The 24,805-nt window shown below is 41.7% G+C and overlaps 2 protein-coding genes across 2 annotated transcripts in view; both read left to right on the top strand.

Annotated features, from left to right (window-relative positions):
* Positions 1–24,805, top strand: part of coro2ba (coronin, actin binding protein, 2Ba) — a 418,611-nt gene that overhangs the window by 211,885 nt on the left and 181,921 nt on the right. The window lies entirely within an intron of this gene.
* The window catches only part of LOC310791071 (A disintegrin and metalloproteinase with thrombospondin motifs 7-like), a gene marked incomplete at both ends in the record, with an annotated part of 110,864 nt that overhangs the window by 48,392 nt on the left and 37,667 nt on the right, over positions 1–24,805 (top strand). The window contains 7 exons of the mRNA XM_083652784.1: positions 6,557–6,649; positions 10,153–10,298; positions 11,996–12,165; positions 12,709–12,842; positions 16,137–16,257; positions 18,087–18,331; positions 24,688–24,805. The exon at positions 24,688–24,805 is cut by the window's right edge and continues 24 nt beyond it. Of these exons, the coding sequence (XP_083508910.1) occupies positions 6,557–6,649; positions 10,153–10,298; positions 11,996–12,165; positions 12,709–12,842; positions 16,137–16,257; positions 18,087–18,331; positions 24,688–24,805 (1,027 nt within the window). The remainder of the gene's footprint in view (positions 1–6,556; positions 6,650–10,152; positions 10,299–11,995; positions 12,166–12,708; positions 12,843–16,136; positions 16,258–18,086; positions 18,332–24,687) is intronic.

Below are 24,805 nucleotides of genomic sequence, written 5' to 3'. Positions count from 1 at the left end.
TCATAGAGCAAAAAATTCATGCAAATTCAAATAAAGTCAAAGGGAGCTCGCACTCACAAAAGGAAGACAAACCCTCTGAAACGGAGATTTCTAAATGCACAGTTTCCGTTTTAGTCTTCATCAAAGCGAATGACACATCCTTCACCCTGCGGATGGTGAGCTTAGAGAGGCGGCGGCTCCAGGCTGCTTCTTTTCAATCAAAACAACTCACGTTACCCAATGATATCATCATGTGACTCATAGAGGGAATGGCGTGTTGGATGTGACAAACAAACTTTTGGAATAGTTTACATTTTACATTCACATTTACTGTATAGTAGTTCAACATTTTAGGCTGTCGCAACATCCTATATAGCATCCTTTATTTGCTTGGCTCTGATACTGAAGCCCTGCTGAGCGGCGGTTGTTGTGTTTGGACAGTGTTAACTTGCAGAAGGCTTGTGTGTGTGTTCTTTTGACTCGCGATCTAGATTATTGTAAAAGGTCTCGCCCACTCATTTGGGATTTGTCAAAGATCATCATTACAGAAAGGTTTAGAAAGAAGTCAAATAGGAGTGAAATAAAAGGCCTTCTCTAGAGCCCGACCGATATATCGGTCCACCGATATTATCGGCCGATATATCTGCATCGGCCGATATGTTGGCCCGATATGCCGATATTTTTTTATTTTGTATTTTTTAAGTTATAGACACCATGTCGTGTATATTTGATCTTTTTTTCTTAACTCAAATTATATTTTATATTTGTTCTGTTTGTGTTTTTGTATTTCTAGTTATTTATAATTATTAAATTCCGAGTTCGGTTTACTGTTTCATTGCATTGATGTCATTTTGGACAATAAAGTTGATTGATAAGCTGTAAAATATCCTCCCTACATGACATATCTCAAGTCATGTCAAGTCATATCTTTGTCAAGTGTTTGATATTTGACGGATCATTGCAAAAGAATTGTGTAATATAATGTGTATTATATAATATAAGAATATCGGCCGATATATCGATATCGATTTTTTTTACTTCCTAATATCGGTATCGGCATCGGCCTCCAAAATCCAGTATCGGTCGAGCTCTAGCCTTTTCTTCACTTGTCTGTTTGAATGTACAGTACATCTTTGGCAAACTCTGAGGAGCTCCACATGTTGTTTGCTTACAGTCTAGTTGTGTAAGTCTCTTGAATTCTCTGCGTGCAACTCAGCAAGGGAGACAGCTACATTCTCAGCCCCTTTCAACACAAAAAATATCAGGAATCATGGAGACAGATAAAACTAGTGTCCTCTAGAGAGAGAGTGGCGTCAGCGGAGGACCAAAAAGCGAGACTCTATTAGCCAATGAACAGCCAGGAATCCGTCAATCACAGTCCATAACTTCCTTCAAACAGGCTCTCAAGACCCACCTCTTCAACCTCGCCTTCTCCTCCTAACCTCACTCCACTCTACCTACTGTCCCCACCTTTCATGAATGTTTCCAAATTAAAGTATTTATTTCTGTGTTTTCTGTAAAGCGACTTTGAGTATTTAGAAAAGCGCTATATAAGATAAATGTATTATTATTATTATTATTATGCTACTTTTGCATGCTAAAATAAAGCTAATAATGTACAATTTGATTCAAGAAAAAGCAAAAAAACTTTCAAAGTACAACACAAACGGTCTATTTTGCTGCAACTCGACAGTGCTGCTTAATCCAGGACTTTACTTCCTGGAACTCTTGAGAGTAAAAAAAACTGGTCCATCGGAGTGAATGGAGACGTCGCAACTCTTCTTACACGGCTTTGGATAAAACCTCTCAAAGTTGCATTCGTAGGAATTGCTGTTTTAATTTCTGTGTGTTTCATATTTCCTTACAACATAGGCTTTATTGATCGTCAGAAGTGAGCTTGTCTCAAATCAAAATGAACATGAACATGGATCTACTAACATTCCAGGCGCAGCACAAAAGCAAGTACAGTGAAAATTGTACGGCCAGCGCTTTTACTAAAGTAGCGCATGCAAATAAGCGGGGAGACGCAAATAACCAATTAGTGTTCTAGTCTCCCATCGGAAAATAAATTGCGCCTGATTGTCTTCTGCTTCCGCTGCACAGGCGTGTCACACTGTGCCCACTGAGTGTTAAAACGGTGCAAGCGGTAATCTGTCGAAAATGCATCTCACCTCACTGGTGAAGTACTAACACAGCGTTCACTCAATCTAGGTGACAGCTCAACTCCAACTCCCACAATGCTGTTTGACCTTGATATGGTGAAGAGTGACTGTGTAAAAAAAAGAAAGAAAATCTTTTCTTTTCTTTTTTTCTTTTTTCATCGGAGTTTGTTTCAACACAAAGGGACTCCCTCGATGCCCTGTAAGGAATGGAAAGCAGCTGTACAGTACAGTATGTCATGGTCAGGGACAGAGAAATGTATAGAGAATATACAATGAGAGTGAAAGAGGAGGGGTGTGTGGAGACCACACACACACACACACACACACACACACACACACACACACACACACACACACACACACACACACACACACACACACATTTTTCCACCAGCGACATTGTTTCTCCAAGGTTCTCTATAAATTCCATTTGCTACCCCGCGCACGTGCAGCGGTTTACAAGCAGCCCACCAAGGCAGACAGACAGCTCTGGCATGCACACAGATTTACAATGAAGACAGACAGCTCTGGCATGCAAGCAGATTTACAGCACTGTCGATCATTTTGAAAAGACAAATTCATGGACATGTAATCCAGTCACAGATTCCCATGAGCTTGTTTCCCACCCACACTGGGTTAAAAACAGCGATGATTTGCTGATTTTCAACATTTACCATAACACATACATGTATTTTATTATTATTATTATTATTATTATTATTATTATTATTATTATTATTATTATTATTATTATTATTATTATTGTTATTATTGTTGTTGTTGTTATTGTTATTGTCATTATTATTGCTATTATTATTATTATTATTATTATTATTATTATTATTATTATTATTATTATTATTATATATTATTATATTATTATTTAAATTCAATTCGCTTTACAGGCCTGACTGTTCACAAACAATTTTGCTAAAGCATGTATCAAGAAATCAATCATCAATAATTAACCGACACTTCAGAAAAAGAATCCCATCCACTCCCATGTCTCGTTCTCTCTCTCTCTCTCTCTCTCTCTCTCTCTCTCTCTCTCTCTCTCTCTCTCTCTCTCTCTCTCTCTCTCTCTCTCTCTCTCTCTCTCTCACACACACACACACTCACACTTACTTGGCTGCACACATACATACACACGCACACAAACACTATACAGTAGTACACACTCTTGTTGTAGAGTTTTACGTAAGGGATAATGTATATTGAGGCGGTGATTACGGGGGAAATAATGACCGACAGGTGATGATTGAGCCCGACGCGCCAGCGGAGGGCTTAATCATCACCTGAAGGTCATTATTTCCCAGTAATCACTGCCTCAATATACATTATCCCGCTTAGAACACGGCCTACAACTAAATCATTCAATAATCTGACAAAAATAATTATTCAAATAGATTTTTTAATAGCGTTTTCAACGACAAAGCGGTTTCATTCGTAATTGGCACACAAGACACCACAGCTGCAACTGGTTGGCCTAATTAGTAGTGTTTGCTGACAAAAAGCTCTTATCAACTGATTAATCCAGGTGTGGCAGAGCAGCGGTCGGTTGTCGAGAAATAATGACCGGTGAATATTGTTGATTGACCAATCAGAATCGAGTATTCAAGAGAGCCGTGTTCTAAACTACAATAAACCAATGTGCTCTTCTTACTAGAACCTCACAAATTGCCTGTTGTGGAGTGTGAAGAAGTGACATTTCCATTTCATGCGTGGAGCCGATTCATCACAAATGTCAAGCAAGAGCAACAACAGCGGGTCAAGCCCCTCTTTCTAATCTGCCAGCAAACTCCAACTGATAAACGCTGCAGTTGGCCTTTTGGCTTTTATCAGTCTTCACACAGAAAGCAGTGCAGGAAATATAGATTTTTTTTTTTTATCATTCTCATCCTAACCTCCAGAGAGACTTTAGGAGCTCCACAATTCATTACTTCATGCCAGTATCTATGGTTCCTTTATCGCAAAAATAACTGGGTTTGTGGAGGCTAAATTACGTCACATCCGTTTTGTTAGCGTTCCATTTGCAGAAAACTGGAGCTGGGAAGTTCACTGTTCACTGGTCAGATCCAGTCGCTAGCCAGGCTAGCCATTGTTAGCAATAACAGTTGATAACAAGGCATTTTGCGCATACAAACACTGCAGCAACATGTCCACACAGATAGAAGTTAGGCAATGCTGCTGTGTGTACAGCTGATTTAATGAGACACAAACAAGACAGAAGTGCTAATGAACAACATTTACTACGATTATAACTACTGTTGCAATCTTGGATTTTTGTGGCCGGGGCTGCTGAGGCTACTACGACTTTGGAATGGGAAATGCCAGCTCTGGTGACGTCACCGTCCCAGCTCACGACCTTTGAACCGTAAGATTACCAGTTCCTAGTTAAAAAGGAATGCACGATATAGCAGTACCAGATTGATTATTGTGCTGTAGTCACAGTGGATCAAATTTAGTCCCCCCTCCCCCCACGTAGGTTAACATTTGACACAGTCATACAGTTAGTTACACATATTTACCCAGATTTTTACAAAAATAATAATAAATAAACAAATTAATTAATTAATTAAGAACTTGGTTCCATTGTGCTTTAGATGTAACCCAAGGGAATGTGTTGGGATTGTAGCCGGAATGTACTTTATAGCTGACATCAACGTATGCCCCAAATAACTAATTTCAGGTCAGTTACATACCATGTCCACTACCAATTTCTTCCCTGATTTACATGAAGCGTGTGTTTTACATACAGGAAATGTTTGAAGTCTTACAAATAGCAGCCCTGCTGCTGTGGAGCTAAATGCATAATGGGGTGAAAAATGAGAATGAAGTTATGATTGCCCGAGGCAGACATGTCACAGGCAGTGATATGCATTCACTCAGAAGATGGAATGCCAATAATTAGTGTTGATATCTCTGCCCCATGAAAAGCCTTGAGGGTTAGGCTGAGCTAGTCTGAAAAAAGAAAATGCAAGTCTTATCAAAGAGAGCAAGATTAGGCCCTGCATATGGATTTTGTCATCCATCAATTGATAGTATTCTGTTACATCACCACACACGGCCATCTTGGTAGGAAAACAACAGGTGATTGTGATCAATTAACAGGTGATTACAATCAAGTGACACTTACAGCCAATGAGCTGTGTGTATTGTAGCGCCATATTGGTAGGAAAAAGGCTTGTGACATCATGGGAATACTATGAATACCTATGTGTTCTTTTTGTCGTTAAATTCAAGTGGAACCACACTAGGCTTTTACGATAATAGCGAATATGTAAGGGATAATGTATATTGAGGCGGTGATTACGGGGGAAATAATGACCGACAGGTGATGATTGAGCCCGACGCGCAGCGGAGGGCTTAATCATCACCTGAAGGTCATTATTTCCCAGTAATCACCGCCTCAATATACATTATCCCGCTTAGAACACGGCCTACAACTAAATAATTCAATAATCTGACAAAAATAATTAATAGGTTTTTTAATAGCGTTTTCAACGACAAAGCGGTTTCATTCGTAATTGGCACACAAGACACCACAGCCGCAACTGGTTGGCCTAATTAGTAGTGTCTGCAGACAAAATGCTCTTATCAACTGATTAATCCAGGTGTGGCAGAGCAGCGGTCGGTTGTCGAGAAATAATGACCGGTGAATATTGTTGATTGACCAATCAGAATCGAGTATTCGAGAGAGCCGTGTTCTAAATTGTGATATTTGCCGCCATATTTTTCACAATATTGAATATTGTCCCTTCTTTTTACATTTTTGGATTTTGCACAGTCTGCCCTGCTGCTAACCCTCTGTTCACTGCTTACTGTCCATTATTGGTGCTGTTCAGAGTGTTGATGTGAAGGGAGGGGAGAGGTAATAACAGGAGAGGGAGGTGAACAGCCTGTCAACCTCTCAGTCCGTTCAGTTGCTGCTTTGGAGAGTGTGTGTGGGGGGGGGGGGGGCATATTTTATTATGATTATTTCCTCTTCCTCCTCCTCCTCCTCCTCCTCCTCCTCCTCCTCCTCCTCCACAGTCTGCCCTGCTGCTGCTGATTCCGACCCAGATTTCACTGCTAACTGTGCAGCCAAATTAGCATCTCCATAGCAGGTGTTGGGGGATAAGCAGTTGAGATGTGGGGAAATAACCCAACCACACTGAATTCTGACTACAACAACAACTACTCAGAAAGGTGTCTGGTTTAATCAGTAGGTGGATGAGGCCACCAACATTATATTGGCAGATAAGAAAATGAGACAAGGGCAAGCTGTTTGTTTAATGTCGTTAAAATATGCTTTAATGTAATCGTCAAATCCACCGTTCATAATAGTGCGGTCTTCAGGCATTGCTTGTTTTGGTTGATTGATTTTGGTTGGGAAAAGGGAAGTGACTCTTATCTATCTCCGTCTGCCTTCCTAGAACATTTGCAGCACGCTGTGGTGCACCGTGGGAACGACCTGCCACTCCAAGCTGGACGGGGCCGTGGACGGGACCAACTGTGGAGAGAACAAAGTAGGTCTCTTCAGTCACATTGAAGGGGGGATTCCAACCTTAATTCAGCGCGACTCCGACTCCGTTGACTTTAGACGACTTGTGAAAGCTCTAACCACCGATGCCGAATGGGACAGAAAGTTGGTAGATGTTGTGACTGTGCTGAGGAACATTTCACGGGAATATAGGATTTGCAGATTTGCAGATTTCTGGTTGGCAACTAGGGTTGTCAGTCACGCTAGTAGAATTTCCAACTTTGATACCGATACCAAGGAAAAAACCAATACTCGATATCATTTTTTATATGGGGGGGTGGGGGGTGGGGGTGGTGACAACACATCAGGAGGGATAAAAAAAAATAAACAAAGACATATGGACGGACGGACACACATTCTCCATAATCTAGGCCTGATCAAACTCATTCAAAACTTTGCATTTACACGGCAGATTAGCCCTGCTCTAGTCATCAGCCTATCAGAACACTTTTAGCTTGATGAAGCAACAGATACCCACCAATGGCAGGGAGGGAAAACTCAGTGTTATGTGAGATATTTTTCCTCAAGAGAAAGCACTGCTGCTATCAATGCTGTTGCAAATGAGCATTATATCCACAACTGTCAGCTCAAGATTCCTGAAGGTTTGCATGTAGCTGAGCTCATACAGTAGGAATCAACAAGTGGAAATTCGGCCTTATGATAGGGTATACAATGCATATATGCATGTATATGTATATATAATCAGTCTATAAATATACATGAATACTATATACATATTTATAGACTGTTTACATACACCTGCCCAGGCAGTGAGTCACAAATAAATACAACATTAGAATAGACAAGCCGCTTGATCTAAGCTACTTTGATTCCAGGCAGCATCTCAGAAACAGACAACCTTATGATTTTGCATGCACTATACTGTAGTGTCTACAAATGACTGAAAATGCACATCCAGTCAGCGGCAGTCCTCCAGGGTGAAAATGTCTGGCGGATGAGAGAGGTTACAGAAGAATATCAAGATGTCAAGACTCGTTCAAGCGAAACAGACAGGCATGAGTACGCTCACTACAACAGTAGTCTCGCTGGCCAGCCTCCTCCCCGTTCCGTCCGAGGAGTCTGGCGCCGCAGGTCTCCATAGTGGGATTGCGATGGGCGGCGCTTGCGGCAGTGCCCTTGGAAAATAGTTTCAAAACAATCCAACTTGCCGTTTTCAGCGTGTAGCAACGAGCTAGCGTGTAGGTTTCTGCCGTTAGCTTGCTAGCTAGTTAGCGTTGTTGTTTTCACTGCGGCGGCAGGGCACTATTTACAGCGACACACAGGGAGGAGGGAGCACAAGCCGCTCTTGATTGACGTGGTCGGAGCCAATGACAGAGCTTATAATAAGCCGGGAGCGGACATCCGGCTGCCACCGAAACAGTCGCTCCAATGGGAGAGCAGAGTAGAGCAGGGGAGGGTTTAGGTTTATCCCAGTTATGGAGACCTGCGGCGCCAGACAGACTCCTCGGACGGAAGGGAGAGGAGGCTGGCCACGAGACTACTACAACAGTGGCGTGCAGAACAGCCTCTAAGGGCAGCGCCACATGACCAACCTTGAAGCGGCGGATTGGCTACAGCAGCAAAGAAGCATGCTGTGTTTACTTCCTGTCAACTAAAGAACAAGAAGATGAGGCTAAAAAGGTTCAATGAGACATTAATAATTATTATTAATGTCTCATTGAACCTTTTTATGATGAGAATTGTGCTGTTTGTTGCAGTGGTGTTTCAGTGGTGAGTGTGTGTTTGTTGCAGTGGTGTTTCAGTGGTGAGTGTGTGTTTGTTTGTTGCAGTGGTGTTTCAGTGGTGTGTGTGTTTGTTGCAGTGGTGTTTCAGCTGTGTGTGTTTGTTGCAGTGGTGTTTCAGTGGTGTGTGTGTGTTTGTTTGTTGCAGTGGTGTTTCAGTGGTGAGTGTGTGTGTTTGTTGCAGTGGTGTTTCAGCGGTGAGTGTGTGTGTTTGTTGCAGTGGTGTTTCAGCGGTGAGTGTGTGTGTTTGTTGCAGTTGTGTTTCAGTGGTGAGTGTGTGTGTTTGTTGCAGTGGTGTTTCAGCGGTGAGTGTGTGTGTTTGTTGCAGTGGTGTTTCAGTGGTGAGTGTGTGTTTGTTGCAGTGGTGTTTCAGTGGTGAGTGTGTGTTTGTTGCAGTGGTGTTTCAGCGGTGAGTGTGTGTGTTTGTTGCAGTGGTGTTTCAGTGGTGAGTGTGCGTTTGTTTGTTGCAGTGGTGTTTCAGTGGTGAGTGTGTGTGTTTGTTGCAGTGGTGTTTCAGCGGTGAGTGTGTGTGTTTGTTGCAGTGGTGTTTCAGCGGTGAGTGTGTGTGTTTGTTGCAGTGGTGTTTCAGTGGTGAGTGTGTGTGTTTGTTGCAGTGGTGTTTCAGTGGTGAGTGTGTGTTTGTTGCAGTGGTGTTTCAGTGGTGAGTGTGTGTTTGTTGCAGTGGTGTTTCAGCGGTGAGTGTGTGTGTTTGTTGCAGTGGTGTTTCAGTGGTGAGTGTGCGTTTGTTGCAGTGGTGTTTCAGTGGTGTGTGTGTGTTTGTTTGTTGCAGTGGTGTTTCAGTGGTGAGTGTGTGTGTTTGTTGCAGTGGTGTTTCAGAGGTGAGTGTGTGTTTGTTGCAGTGGTGTTTCAGTGGTGAGTGTGTGTTTGTTGCAGTGGTGTTGCAGTGGTGAGTGTGTGTTTGTTGCAGTGGTGTTTCAGTGGTGAGTGTGTGTTTGTTGCAGTGGTGTTTCAGTGGTGAGTGTGTGTTTGTTGCAGTGGTGTTTCAGTGGTGAGTGTGTGTTTGTTGCAGTGGTGTTTCAGTGGTGAGTGTGTGTGTTTGTTGCAGTGGTGTTTCAGTGGTGTGTGTGTGTTTGTTGCAGTGGTGTTTCAGTGGTGAGTGTGTGTTTGTTGCAGTGGTGTTTCAGTGGTGAGTGTGTGTTTGTTGCAGTGGTATTTCAGTGGTGTATGTGTGTGTTTGTTGCAGTGTTGTTTCAGTGGTGAGTGTGTGTTTGTTGCAGTGGTATTTCAGTGGTGTGTGTGTGTGTTTGTTGCAGTGTTGTTTCAGTGGTGTGTGTGTGTTTGTTGCAGTAGTGTTTCAGTGGTGTGTGTGTGTTTGTTGCAGTGGTGTTTCAGTGGTGTGTGTGTGTTTGTTTGTTGCAGTGTTTCAGTGCTGAGTGAGTGTGTGTTTGTTGCAGTGGTGTTTCAGCGGTGTGTGTGTGTGTGTGTGTTTGTTTGTTGCAGTGGTGTTTCAGCGGTGTGTGTGTGTGTGTGTTTGTTGCAGTGGTGTTTCAGCGGTGAGTGTGTGTGTGTGTGTGTGTGTGTGTGTGTGTGTTTGTTGCAGTGGTGTTTCAGCGGTGTGTGTGTGTGTGTGTGTGTGTTTGTTTGTTGCAGTGGTGTTTCAGCGGTGTGTGTGTGTGTGTGTGTGTGTGTGTGTGTTTGTTGCAGTGGTGTTTCAGCGGTGAGTGTGTGTGTGTTTGTTGCAGTGGTGTTTCAGCGGTGTGTGTGTGTGTGTGTGTGTTTGTTGCAGTGGTGTTTCAGCGGTGAGTGTGTAGTCGTCGGACACCATCCTGAGAGTGTGAACGGTGGCTGGGCTCCGTGGAGCGAGTGGTCGGCCTGTTCCAGGACGTGTGGAGCCGGAGTGCAGCATGCCCACAGGGACTGTGTCAACCCAGTGTAAGTCTTACATTTCATCCTCAATTACTCCAGCTTGATTACAGGTGCATGTTTATAACACTTTCTTTGGATTGTTTACCTTGATTCCTTGTTCCTTTGATCACTATTATATAGGGAGGGATGCACTGTAACATGTAATGGAAATACAGAAGTTTTAGCAGAAAGTTAGTAAGCCATTAGCCAGCAGTTAGCAGTGAACCAGGGCACATGTTCATGTTTTATTTAGACAACAGTCAACTTTAGCTTAAAGGGACAGCTCACCCTAAAATCCAAAATACATAGTTTTCCTCTCACCTGTAGTGCTATTTATCCATCTATATCGTTTAGGTGGATAAATAGCACTACAGGTGAGAGGGAATATAAATATGGATTTTGGATTTTAGGGTGAGCTGTTCCTTTAATTTATCAAGTTGATATGATTCTCTCAACACAATAAGTAATGCAATAATAAGTAGTAAGTTAGTGCAATGACACATACTTTTACTGATAGATGAATGCAGCAGCTGTTTGCAACTGTATAACAATCTGTCTAGGGAGGGAAGTAACTTAACCCACATACATAATTTCATCCACCTCCAGCATGTGGGCGAGACACAGGAGAGTATCTGGTGTTATAATGTAATCTACAGAGAGCTTCTCTCTGCAAAAACCTTCAGGTTGTGCTGCTTCTCTTTAGCCTGTAGGCTTCAGAACGAAACTTCAGTTAATAGATTTGTTGGATGAACTTCACAATAGTATCATTATATCTTTTTCTTATAATATTCAAAGTGAAAAAACGGTGGAGCTACTAGGAGTATTTTTATATATAGCAATATTTAATGTGAAGTAATATATCTGTGTACAAGCAGTTACAAATCAGAATATATCTTCAAAGGTACTACGGGCAAACAAAACGCAACGCGTTTCAACCACGCAGGTCTTCCTCAGGCAAATGTTAGCTAACATTTGCCAGGCAAATGTTAGCTAACATCATTTGCCTGAGGGAGTGCCTGAGGAAGACCTGCGTGGTTGAAACGCGTTGCGTTTTGTTTGCCCGTAGTACCTTTGAAGATATATTCTGATTTGTAACTGCTTGTACACAGATATATTACTTCACATTAAATATTGCTATATATAAAAATACTCCTAGTAGCTCCACCGTTTTTTCACTTTGAATACTTTTGCCTTTTGAGCTGCTTTGGTCCACACTCTCTGTGATTTCCTATATTATAATATTCAAATGGAGGTTTGGGCCACTGAATAATTGCCAGCCATACTCAATTAGGCCATGTTCAGACTAGGAGGCCAAATCTGATTTGTGAACTTTATTGTGAACCTATTAATGACTTTATCCAGATTGGTTTTATGAGTCTGGACGCTCCAAGTCTGATTTGTGTCACTTGTCCCAAACCACATATGGAGGTAGTTTCCAATCTGCTTTCGACTGATGTGACTTGAGTGCGGACGCGCAGATCCACCAAATCTGATTTGAACGTCACTCGCGCAACTCGTCATCAAATGCTTCTGTGCAGGAAAACCACGTCACCAACGTACGTATTTACATTTCTCGAGAAAGCCGCAAGCAGCAATCGGCCCGTTCCAGACACTCAGGCCCGTTCTGAACGGGCACTGCACGAGTTAATTGAAAAATTAAGAGAAGTCAAGAAAGTTAAAAACAGCAGCGCTGCAAATAACGTATTTTTGCTTTTTCTCTATAGCCCCAAGTACGGGGGGAAGTACTGTCTGGGAGAGAGGCGGAGGTACCAGATCTGTAACAGCGCGACGTGCCTCCAGGAGCTGCCCTCCTTCAGAGACATCCAGTGTGGCCACTTCAACACCATGCCTTACAAGGGCAACTTCCACAAGTGGGTCACAGTCAACAACAGAAGTGAGCAATTTAAACTGGACTCAGGGTGTGAGACAACAACTGCCAGTTTTGGGCACACCACAACCGATGTTTTCCATTATCAAGCCAACCTGGTCTAAAGACTTTTTAGACAAATATAAAAAGTTGATGCCTTATGTATGAATTTATTTCCAATTATTAAGGCAAAATGCAGCTACTTTAAATAATCTAAAAAATAAGATTTTTATTTGGTTTTGTTTTTGGCACCTCTCCTCATTACCCCTGCCAAGGAGGTTGTGTTTTGGGTGCCGTTTGTTTGTCTGTCTGTCTGTTTGTTAGCATTATGGAAAAACGACACAGTCGATTTTTATGAAACTTAGTGGAAGGGTGTAGCATGGGTCAAGGAAGAACCGCTTAAATTCTGGAGCAGATCCAATCTGATATTTGCGTTTGATAGCAGACTGGACTTTTGGCCTTGTTGGCGGAGATCTGCCCTCTCCGAGTGCCCGCCTCCTAGTTGTATTTTTAACGTGTTTATACTCATCACAACTTTGTCTTCTGTGACCCCTCTCAAAACTCTTTCAGTCAACCCTTGTGAACTGCACTGCCGTCCGTTGAACGAGCATTTCTCCGAAAAGATGCTGGACGCCGTCGCCGATGGGACGCAGTGCCTCGAAGGCAGCACGAGCCGCGACATGTGCATCAACGGCATCTGTAAGGTAGCAACGCCTACTGTTCCAACACATTTCAAGAAGCTCCCTGCGCCTTACATGTGTCGTTCTCTCCTCTTCAGCGTTTTATCTGTCTTATCTCCCAATTTTCTGAGCAAATACAGTGCTAATGCTTGTATAGAGAGCCAAAGTGAACGTCACTTCCTGCTTCAGCACTGTACCAGAGACTTTCATCCACCATTTATTTTCCCATAGACATTTCGTAAAATGCTTATAAAAATAGTTGTACTTGTTCAAACCAAATGGCACGGATATATTTAGAAACAGGAGAGATCGCATAACATTTCACTCCGACCAAAACGTTAAAAAAAATGCGGGTTTAAAGAAAATATTTTTTCGATGTTTTTTTTGGTTTTGGTCCGAGTGAAATGTTCTATGCTCTCTCCCGATTCTAAATATAGCTGAACCGTTTGGTTTGACCAAGTAAAACCATTTTTATAAGCATTTTACGAAATGTCTATGGGGAAATAAATTGCGGAAGAAAATCTCTGGTACAGTGCTGAAGCAGGAAGTGACGTTCACTTTGCCCCTCTATTTTCTTTTTGACTTTACTGCCCTGCTGGGACTTCATTGACGATGCAGCGTGTTTAGTCGACCCTCAGCTCATTTCCTCTGCAGACTAGTTCCGCACGTTCTGTGTGACATTCTGTATGAAAATTAATCTGTTGATAGACGACCACGTGGAGGCTGTTATCTCCCAAGATGATAGCCTGCCCCCTAGAGCCCCCTATTACCCTGAACCAAAATGCCAGTCAGTGAGCCGGCACTGTGGAGATGCAGACAGATTGCAACAGAAACTTACAGAGTTTGCATTAGTAGATGATTTGGTGTACCGTAAATTCCGGACTATAAGGCGCAGCACCAAAATTGACTGTTTTTTTACATATATAAGCCGCACCGGACTATAAGCCGCGGGTGTTTTGATGTTTAATTACCATATGTAAGGGTTCGTGCACAGAGAGGAATGTCGGGAAAGAGATGGCTGTTTGGGGAAGCTCCCATTTATTAACATTTCAACAAAACAAAACAAAAGTCAGGTCACTAATCCCCAGACAAAATCACACAACAATAGGCTATATGTGCAGCAAACGGCTGTAACCAGAGAAGTCAAGTCACTAATCCTCGTCTTCCTCTTCTTCCTGCGTACTGAAACCACCAAAGTCCTCATCTTCAGTGTCGGAAACGAACAGGTTCAGGGTGGCTTCGTCAACCACTCTCCTCTCTCCTTCATTGTCACTCAAAACCAACGAACTCCTCTTCGTCACTGTCGGCATCGAACAGCCTCTGAAGCCTCTGACGGCCCTCAGCGCCAGCTGTGGCGGCGTCATCCTCTTCATCCCGCAGCAGTCCAGCGTTTTGGAACCCGTTGGTGATTGTGGATGTTTTCACACTCCTATAATATTCCGTGATCTTCCTTTGTGTGAATTCGCCGAAGTTTGTGATTTTCTCCTGGTAGTCGGGAGGGAGTTGTTCAGTAGTTCTCGCCCGGACGGACAGTCCCTTTCGTCTCATGAATCGGAAGCACCAAGATGGGCCACCTATGAAATGTTCAATTTTCATTTCGGTGGCGACTGTTTTGGCCTTCAGTCGGATCTGCACCGTGGAAACGCCTCGGCCGTCTGCTCTCTGGGTCAACACCCAATCTTCAAGGGAATCTTCAAGTTCGGGCCATCTGCTTTTATGACCTCTGAAGGACTTTTTGGTCTTCTTGCACTGAGACAGTTCCTCCTGCTGCACCTTCCAACGCCTCACCATTGACTCGTCGATGCCCAGGTTACGCGCTGCTGCTCTGTTTCCCTCTTTTAATGCGAGATTGACTGCTTTCAACTTGAAAGCTGCGTCGTGTGAATTTCTGCGTACCTTCCCCATGGTAAGTGAGAGAGTGTTGCTTCTACTGCTCGTCTTGTTGTGAATATTCCTTGATCTTCCTTTGTGTGAATTCGCCGAAGTTTGTGATTTTCTCCTGGTAGTCGGGGGAGGGAGTTGTTGGCCGAGTGGCCGTTTGCTTACCGTAATTACCATATGTAAGGGGTCACGCACAGAGGGGATTGTCGGGAAAGAGATGGCTGTTTGAGGAAGCTCCCATTTACCGTATTACCGTAACATTTCAACAAAACAACATAACACAACACCACCTGTTTATTTTTACAGTGCACACAGTGTCCGCGGTGTGGTGAAAAGAGGGCAAGAGAGGAAATTAAAACAGAAGTGGATTTATAGTTAGAAAGAGTGCTAAAAAAGAGAGATTTTATTTGTATTTTTTTTTTTTTTTCTGAAAAAATCCATAGATAAGCCGCACCGTTATATAAGCCGCAGGGCCAAAAAACGGGAAAAAAGCCGTGGCTTATAGTCCGGAATTTACGGTATATAGGAAAGTGTTGCAATGACGCAATGATTTTGCGGGATTTGTTAAACTGGTTTACACCAAAAGGGCTTGTAAATTTGCCTGCCAGCCACATATTGATATTGCCCTTACAGAAAAAACACATGAGGTTCACATGTGTCCACATGTGGTGAACATGTGGACACATGTTGAAATTTCACATGTGAAAACGTGGAACACGTGAAATCCATGGGAAGCGTGTGGTTTTGGAACATTTTCACATGTGGAAAACATGTGATCACATATTATAACATGTGATCACATGTTTTGCCACATGTTGTATAGCAACATGTTTTCCACATGTGGAAAACAACATTTACACGGGTTTCACACATTTCACATGTGAAAATGTTCCAAAACCACACGCTTCTCATGGGCAAAGCACATGTTTCACATGTTTTCCACCCGTTTTCACATGTGAAATTTAACGCGTTTTCACATGTGATCACATGTGAAATTGCACATGTGCAAGATCACATGTGATCACATGCGATCACATGATTTTGCACATGTGAAGTTCATGTGGTTTTTCTGTAAGGGTTCATATGTCATTGTTGTTGTTATTATTATTATTATTATTATTATTGTTATTATTATTCAATTTGAATGAAATAGAATGAGGGTTTCTCTCTCTCTCACAGAGTCCACCCGCATGTGGTTTGAGGAAGCTATAGTAACACAGTCGAGGCAGAAGCTATTCCCACTTCATTCGTTATAAAGACTAGCAATCTCGCTCGCTACGCGCGCTCCTTTCTAGCATCCCTCGCTGCCTCGCGGGCTTGTGCAGACGTTTGGGTTAGTCACTCATTATTAGCGTCTGTTATCTGGTCTCTCTCTCACTGTGAAACGTGCTGTAAATGGATAATGTATTGTATGTTGTCTGTCTGCCTGTGTTATAGAACGTGGGCTGTGACTATGTGATCGGCTCTAATGCTACGGAGGATCGCTGTGGCGTTTGCCATGGGAACGGCTCCACCTGCCAAACTGTGAGGAGAACCTTCGAGGAGAGTGAAGGCCTCGGTATGTTACTTTCAGACCTTAGTTTGAGAAAATTCAACAATTTCTTTGTAAATACAGTAGACGGATGCGTCCATGAATAGAGAGTCAAAGTGAACGTCACTTCCTGCTTCAGCACTGTAGCAGAGATTTTCATCCGCCATTTATTTTCCCATAGACATTTCGTAAAATGCTTATAAAAAATAGTTTTACTTGGTCAAACCATACGGTTCAGCTGTATTTAGAATCGGGAGAGATCATAGAACATTTCACTCGGACCAAAACTTTAAAAAAAAAAATCTAAAAAATATTTGAAATGTTATGTTGTCTCTCCTGTTTCTACATATATCTGAACCGTTTGGTTTGAACAATTAAAACTGTTTTTATAAGCATTTTATAAAATGTCTATGGGAAAATAAATGGTGGATGAAAATCTCTGGTACAGTGCTGAAGCAGGAAGTGACGTTCACTTTGGCTCTCTATTATGTTTAGAGACAGTGCGATTTCCTTTTCCACCCTGCCGGTGCTGCCAGCAGGAGCATCATTACGAATGCATGCTGCTTTGTTCAAACTCACAGGTGTTTATTTTAAATTCTAGTCAAGATCCCAACGTTTTCCAAAGATACCAAACATGTCACGCTGAATTGCGTAAGTGACATTGTCATGCAGTACGGAAGAAATGCTACCTGTAAGCAGAGAATGAGGGTGCAACGTGATAAAGTCCCTATAGGCAGGTGTCAACCAGGTGTTAAAAAACAGACAGACACCCAGAGAGAGAGAGAGAGAGAGTGAGAGAGAGAGAGAGAGAGAGAGAGAGAGAGAGCAACCTGCACACAGATGATACCTGTGGCTACGCTGTCTGGCTTCAGAGTTTGCCTCATTTCTCTGAGGCTTTGAAATTTAATTTAAAAAGTAAATAGCAATGGCTGTATTAATAGCGATGAGATTTTGGCATGCTTAAAAATGTCCTTCTCCCATTCTGGGGATTACTTTTGCTCAAGGCCAATTTAGAAATCCTGCCTACTGCAGCTTTAATTAGTCCCTGAAAGCAATCACCGTGACAACAAACAGTTATTTACATTTAAATTATTTTACGTGTAATTGCATTAGAGACAAACCCTCCCTCACTTGAATTATTTACATATTTAATTATCCTAAATCTCTTCTTAAGAGGAAGTGAAAAACAATTAATTAGTTTATGTCACTTTCTAATTAGTTTTTATTCTTTAGATGTTTGTTTGTTTTTATTCTGATAAAAACCACAAAACCCAGCTCACATATGGAACAGAAGAACAGTAGTATGCAGTGTTTCCAAGGGTGACAAACTACTATTTTGTACCAGTGAGAATTTTGTAGTTACAGTGTAAGATTGGCAGGTGCAGATACAGTATCGGGTAATAGAGAGGCAAAGTGAACGTCACTTCCTGCTTCAGCACTGTACCAGAGATTTTCTTCCGCAATTTATTTTCCCATAGACATTTAGTAAAATGCTTATAAAAATATTTTTACTTCGTCAAACCAAACGATTCAGCTATATTTAGAATCGGGGGAGAGCATAGAACATTTCACTCGGACCAAAACCTAAAAAAACATCGAAAAAATATTTTCTTTGAACCCGCATTTTTTTTTTAACGTTTTGGTCGGAGTGAAATGTTATGTGGTCTCTCCTGTTTCTAAATATATCTGAACCATTTGGTTTGAACAAGTAAAACTATTTTCTAAGCATTTTACGAAATGTCTATGGGAAAATAAATGGTGGATGAAAATATCTGGTACAGTTCTGAAGCAGGGAGTGACGTTCCACTTTGGCTCTCTATAAAATGTAACGTCCCACTCTTGGACTTATCTCCAAGGCTATGTAGACATTGGGCTGATCCCAGAGGGAGCGTGGGACATCCGGATCGAGGAGGTGGCCGAGGCTGGGAATTTCTTGGCACTGCGAAGTGACAACCCCGGCAAGTATTTTCTCAATGGTGGCTGGACCATTCAGTGGAACGGAGACTACAAGGCAGCTGGGACAGTATTCACTTACGAAAGGACAGGACATCTAGAGAACCTGACCTCTCCTGGGCCGACCATGGAACCTCTGTGGATTCAGGTAGGAGGACATTAAATTAAATTTGTCTCAACTTAATGTTGACAGTGTATATTTCCCCCTGGTGCAAAATAATAATAATAATCTCTAGTTAAGTAGAAGCCAGATGTGTGGGGTCCTCAAGTCACATGACTTGGACTTGATCCAGACTTGAGGCACAACTGTAATTACTTAAGACTTGACTTGATGCATGAAGAAAAGACTTGTGACTTGAGTTCAGAGGCGCCAGTGCAGCAAACTGGACTCATACCCCACCGGCATCCCACCCGTAGACACGGCCAATTGTGCCTGTAGGAATGTCTGACCAAGGCGGAGGTACCAGTACCACTGAACCTGGGAACTGAACCTGGGTCTCCCTGGTGGTAGGTGAATGTTTTTATCCCTGCACTACCCAGACGCCCTCTTGACATTGTTATGGACTTGACTTGCACTTGACTTGGTAATCTACATTTAGACTTGGGACTTGACTTGAAACTTGTATCTCAGGACGTGAGCAAAAAGTTGACTTGGTCACATCTCTGCTTTGAAGCTGTACCTTCACAAAGGAAGAAAGGTGAAGTTTCATATCCCTTTATTTGTGCATGACGCACTGCTGCAATGGGATTTTTGGCCTTGGTTTTTGCATTGCTGTGTGGGGCAAATTTCTAGGCCAACCTGAGAATGTCCCAACGTCAGTGAAGGCCTCACATCACTATAGTTCTTTATCTACTGTATCTTGCTCCATTCATCTCTTTCCAATGACTTTGCAAATATGCATTCACGCCGCCTCAAAAGTGTATTTTCACATTCTGTCTGAACCTAATGTTTGACTAAAGAGGCAATTAGTATGAATATGAGAGAAGCTTGTCAAAAGCTTAACGAGGTGCTATAATGCTAACTTTATAGACAAAGAGCAGGTTCAAGGGTGTCAAGGGGAATTACTACTACTAATTCCTACTGGCAACACAAAAAGCGGTTTATCTCAAGAACCGTTGATGTGAGCAAGAACCGTGATGCATTTCATGCAATGTGGACACGCACATAGTCACAGCACCACCTACTGGCAACACAAAAAGCAGTTTATCGCAAGAACCATTCGTCCGACCGACTTCAAACTTGGGGGGTGTCCTGCTGGGATTCCGACAGAGTGCACTGCCAATTTTCGTGCAATTTGGCCAATCAGTACATGGCTTTCGTGTACAGTATCTCCAGGGCCGTTGGTCCGAACGACTTCGAGCTTGCTGGGGACCTGAAAAAGTGCAGCGCGACAGTAGGCAGACAGGAAATGTAGGGAGAGAGAGAGAGGGGGTGACATGCTGCAAAGGACCACGGGTCGGATTCGAACCCGCGGTGGCCGCGCGAAGGACTAAGCCATTGTGGTACGCGCTCTACCAGGTGAGGTGTACGTCGCTTTGGATAAAAGTGTCTGCTAAATGACAATAAAGTAAAGTAAAAAGTAAAGTAAAGTGAGCCACAGTGGCAGTGTCGAATTTTGTGCAATTGGAGTAGACCATCCGGGGGGGGATGTATGCATGAAGGAAGAGGAGGGAGGGGAACGGGCACTAGAAAAATTAACTGTTCAAATTAACACAAGGAAATCAAATTAAACTAGAAAAGTGCACTTGGTAGTTTGTAAATGTCCACCAGGTTTCTGCCACGGCTTCACGCATCGAGACAGAATTCAGGAACTCGTCTGCTTGAAGGACTGCATAATTTATGAGCCCCCAAGGTCAGAGAGTCATTATAATGAGGGTATAAAACAAGCAATAAGAGGTTTTTCAAAAAATTGTGAATCAGTGCAACCATGAGAGGTCGTTGAGAGCATACAGGCATAAATGTGCACAGAAGATAGTAGGTTGATTGGCCCAGTAGTATGTGAGATTAGCTGTGGACAGAGACAGAGACTGTGTAGATTCAAGATTCAAGATTCAAGATTCAAGATTTATTAAGTGTCCCAAAAGGGCAAATTGGATTGCAGAAAGCGTAGTACGAAGTACATACATAAAAACAAATAAGACAAAAAGAACATTGTAAAAACAGTCTAGAGCATAATGGGAAAAGTAGGATCTCCAGCTCCGGCCGACCTGGCGGGAGACAGGGCTCAGCCCCTCTCCCGATCAGAAGGAATTTTACAGATGGTTATAAACTTTTTCCCCCAATGTTCAATCAGATTTCAACTTATATCAAATAACCAGAGATGACAATGAATTTCTTGTAATAGGATATTTTTATATAATATTAAGTGCAGTTAACACAGAGCAATTTCAAAGTAGAATATGCATACCATTTAAATCGGAAGCCTCCGGTTCAGTTCTTATCTCATTTCTCAACAACACTAATCAGCTGTCAGTCGAGAACACCAAGATTCAGAAAAGACCTCGTTTATTGGTCTCCTTTTGCTTTTATCATTTAGTCAGGCAGGGTGTTGTGGGTGTGTTCCTTCAGTATCTCTTCCTTCCTCGTGGGCGGGTGTTCTTCTCCCTGAGGCCCGCATCACGTGACATGACATTTCAGCATCTACACTAACGCTCCTGATACATTTAAATTCCTATTTTAACTTCTATAATTTGGGTCAGCTAATTTAGCTATTTTCTTCTATTTTAAAAGCTACACACATTACATATGGTTACTTTAAACTAATTATTCTAATCTACATCCTAGATTGAATCAAATTCAACTATATTTAGTCTGGAGCTGAACTAGTTTTCAGACAGCTCAGACTCACTATCCCTGGGTTGAAAACCACCTCTCTAAGAAGTGTAAAAAGAGCAGGGATAGTTTCATTTTTTATCACAACAGAGAAAGCAGCTTCATCCTTATTCAGTTTGGATGAAGACACTTATTAATTAGCACTTACCATTTATCAACTAATTTGACTATACATTTATTTCCCAACCTAAAGTTGCCGTAGTAACAATAATAAGCTAATATTTATCTAACTATTATATAGCCCTCTTTGTGTAACCAGTAAGGCAATTTTGAAGTTATTCAACACCCAAAACTGCAACATCAGCAAACATCAGGGATCATGGTCTCATATTGGCTCCTTAGTAGTCCTGAAAAGAGAAATGTTATCTTCCATCCGCCTCAAGCCATTTTTTGTGGGGGCGTACCGTAAGAGTTAAAAATCCATCTTATGCATATTTCAATATACATTTGTATCAAAAAGCATTTGATTATTCATGTGTATTTTTGAATAAACAGAAAAGATGAATTTATATAATATATGCTGGTAAATCTCTACATCCTGTTGCTCCACGCAATCAGACAAAAAGCATTTGGCTGGAAAACCTCACTCCTCTAAACATATGTTGTTTGTTAAATCAATAGACCTATGGAAGAAGAGATTAATACACACATGCTATCTATTATTTTATCATATCAATTTTAACTTAATTATGTGTCCCTGAAATGTTAATGAACTGTTAAAAGTGATCTTTCGGTGACCCTCTAGACACAAGTAGCTGCAGGTGAGTTTATTGTGGGCAGGATGTGGAAACTCCCCCACGCCTATCTTCCACGCTTTCAACCACTTGGTGTGCAGACGGGTCTGTAAGATGTGTTCTTTCCCTGCCGTTAAAAAACCACATCAAATACATACAAACATGTTAGTTTCGATAGGGACTGATATACGGCCTGAATGAACTTTTGGCCCAGGTGTGCTTCTCCATACGCTTGCAGGAGACCATGCAACAGATCTTTGCAGCAAACTCCGCCCGATGACAGTGGAGCAGAGGTCACTTGAAACAATACGAGCATCAAGATGTGTATTTCAAAAATAACATATTTAAAACATAATAAAATATATAATTGAATTAGCATAATGTATTTCAAGATGAAAATACATATTACATGATTAGATATCAGAAAACTGAGGAACATACTTTTGACATCCATAATCTTTCACATGAGCATAACTAAGCTTAAACACATTCAAAATAACATTATCTCTGCCTGAGATTGGCATCTGTGTGTGGCTCGCTCTCTTATAGTATCACTTTCACTTATGACTGACTTCAACGCACACACTATGCACCGTCTCATCTGTGCCTATGGGGAAAAGAGGAGGCGTGAGTCAGGCTCTGTCCCATTCGAAGCCGGATACCTGAATGAGGAAAGGAACGTGAGAAATTCCATCAAGCAGCAGTTTAAAGTGCAACACAATAGTTAAAGTGCAAATGACAACAGTAGCAACGATCTAAAGTGCACAGTAGAGATATAAAGTGCATAGTAGCAAAGTGCAGTTCGCTCACAGCAGCACATTTATATCACAAGAAAGAGCTACAATGTATCATTGTATTAAAGCACAAGAGAAAAAACCTCAGTCCAGACTAAAGGGCAGACAAAGTATATAATACAGATATACTGTATTGTACCCCTAAGAATAAATAAAGATAAAAGAATAAAAGAATAAAAGGATAAAATAAATAAATAACAAAATAACAGCAACGGCAGATGGGGAGACATTACATTTGTACCCCAGCAGCGTTCAACGCTCTGATAGAGACAGGCACAAAGGAATTTCTGTACCTGTTCTTTTTAACTATGTGTACGCATGCAGTAAAGACGCAAATAACAAAGCAGGATTATTATTCCATAATTTTGCATCATGATATATTACCTGTTCAATAGCATTTCTGTTGGATGTCTGCTCTACTAGCTTACTCTTCTCTACTGTAAAATGTGACTATTGTTTGCATAAATTACAAGCTTAACTAATTCAAGTGGAATGTGTAAATGGTAAAATGGTAAATGGCCTGCATTTATATAGCGCTTTTAGGTACATTCACCCATTCATACACCGATTGCGGCGGCAGGCTACCACACGCAGGGTGCTGGCACACCATCAGGAGCAATTTGGCGTTCAGTATCTTCGACATGCAGACTGGAGGAGGTGGGAATCGAACCACCGACCTCTTTTATCCAAAGCGATTAGTGGACGACCCGCTCTGCCTCCTGAGCTACAGCCGCCCCTACAATGTGTAGGGTGTGTGGACTGTACTAGAGACTTGTGTAGAAGGAGATACGTTCCATCGATTTATCCTCGTCACTAATGGAGGATCCATATACGTCATAGATTTCTTAAAGATCAATATGACCAATCAGTGAGACATCACGACCACCCGCGGCAGTTAACTGGTATGAGTTGTGCCAAACAAACGTCACTATCTCAAAAACTATACATCACATCGCTTATAGGACATTCTGAGTGAGAGCAGAATTAGATCAAGGGTCTGATCTATAATATATGTATGTCGTGTTAAAGTTGTGTGAACTGTCACAGTTTTTACAATGAAGTGGATTTAGTAAAAAGCACAGCCTGCTAGAGTGAGACACTCAAGCCTGGCTCCATAGGGTCCCATTATAAAGTTGCCGCCAGTAAGCCGTTTGTTTACCAACACTGATCCCTTGTATAACACCACCACCAGCCCAACTAATAATAATAATAATAATAATAATAATAATAATAATAATAATAATAATAATAATAATAATAATCAGTGTTGGGCAAGTTAAGTTCAAATGTAATATACTACATATTACTAGTTACTTTCATTTGAAAGTAATAAGTTACTTTACAATATTACTTTCTGTGTAGAGTAACTCATTACTTATTACACTACTTTTGCATTACTTTTACCAAAACAACAGCAGCAGCAGAATGACATCGCCGCCACGGAACCATCCCGAAAAATTATTTAAACCGCCTTGAAGTCAGTGTAAACAATCCACAATTCTAAATGTTATTCTTTCCCTTTGTTATTGTCATCTATAGTGGTTATTTGCATAAAAACACACAGTTTGATTAGGAAAGTATTGTATCTTTTTTTAAATATGTGCTTTGATTTAATCAAATGTAACTCAATTTGTAACTTGAGTTACTTGACAAAGTAACTGGTATAATATTACTGAAATCCTATAAGTAATAAGTTATATTACTGAGTTACTGCTAAAAGTAATATATTACATGTATTATGTTACTTTTGTAATGCGTTACCCCCAACACTGATAATAATACATTGATTTAAAAAGTGCATTTCAAGATACTCCAGACTAGAGACGCTTTAGAAAAAATGACTGAAATGTCAGAGACAAGAGCCGGGGAGATAATGAGAAAAGGGTTGGAATAACATTAGCCAGTGACCCATAGAGACCCATTTTGAAGATGGATAGAGGGTAGATATGAATTTTGATATGATCAGAGTCAGAGGAGCAGTACCGAAGTTTTGGACCCCTGTGATACAGAACCAAGTTTGGGTGGTAATAAGAGACTCCAGAGCAGTGCTCAGGAAGACGGGATGAAACACAGAAGTAGGTCACTTTATCCATCTTGTCTGGTTTCTTCTCTGGTGGTTCAGAGATCGTCTTGTGTGTCCCAGCTTCTCTTCCAGGAGACAAACCCAGGAGTTCGTTACGAGTACACGGTCAGTCGAGAGGGCTCAGAAGACAACGACGTCCCCGTCTCTGTCTTCTTCTGGAAGTACGGCTCGTGGACTG

Source organism: Poromitra crassiceps, assembly GCF_964638095.1.
Source record: "Poromitra crassiceps genome assembly, chromosome: 16".
Lineage (NCBI taxonomy): Eukaryota > Metazoa > Chordata > Actinopteri > Beryciformes > Melamphaidae > Poromitra > Poromitra crassiceps.
The sequence above is the reverse complement of the archived record's forward strand: the minus strand, read 5'-3'. Positions and strand labels throughout refer to the sequence as shown.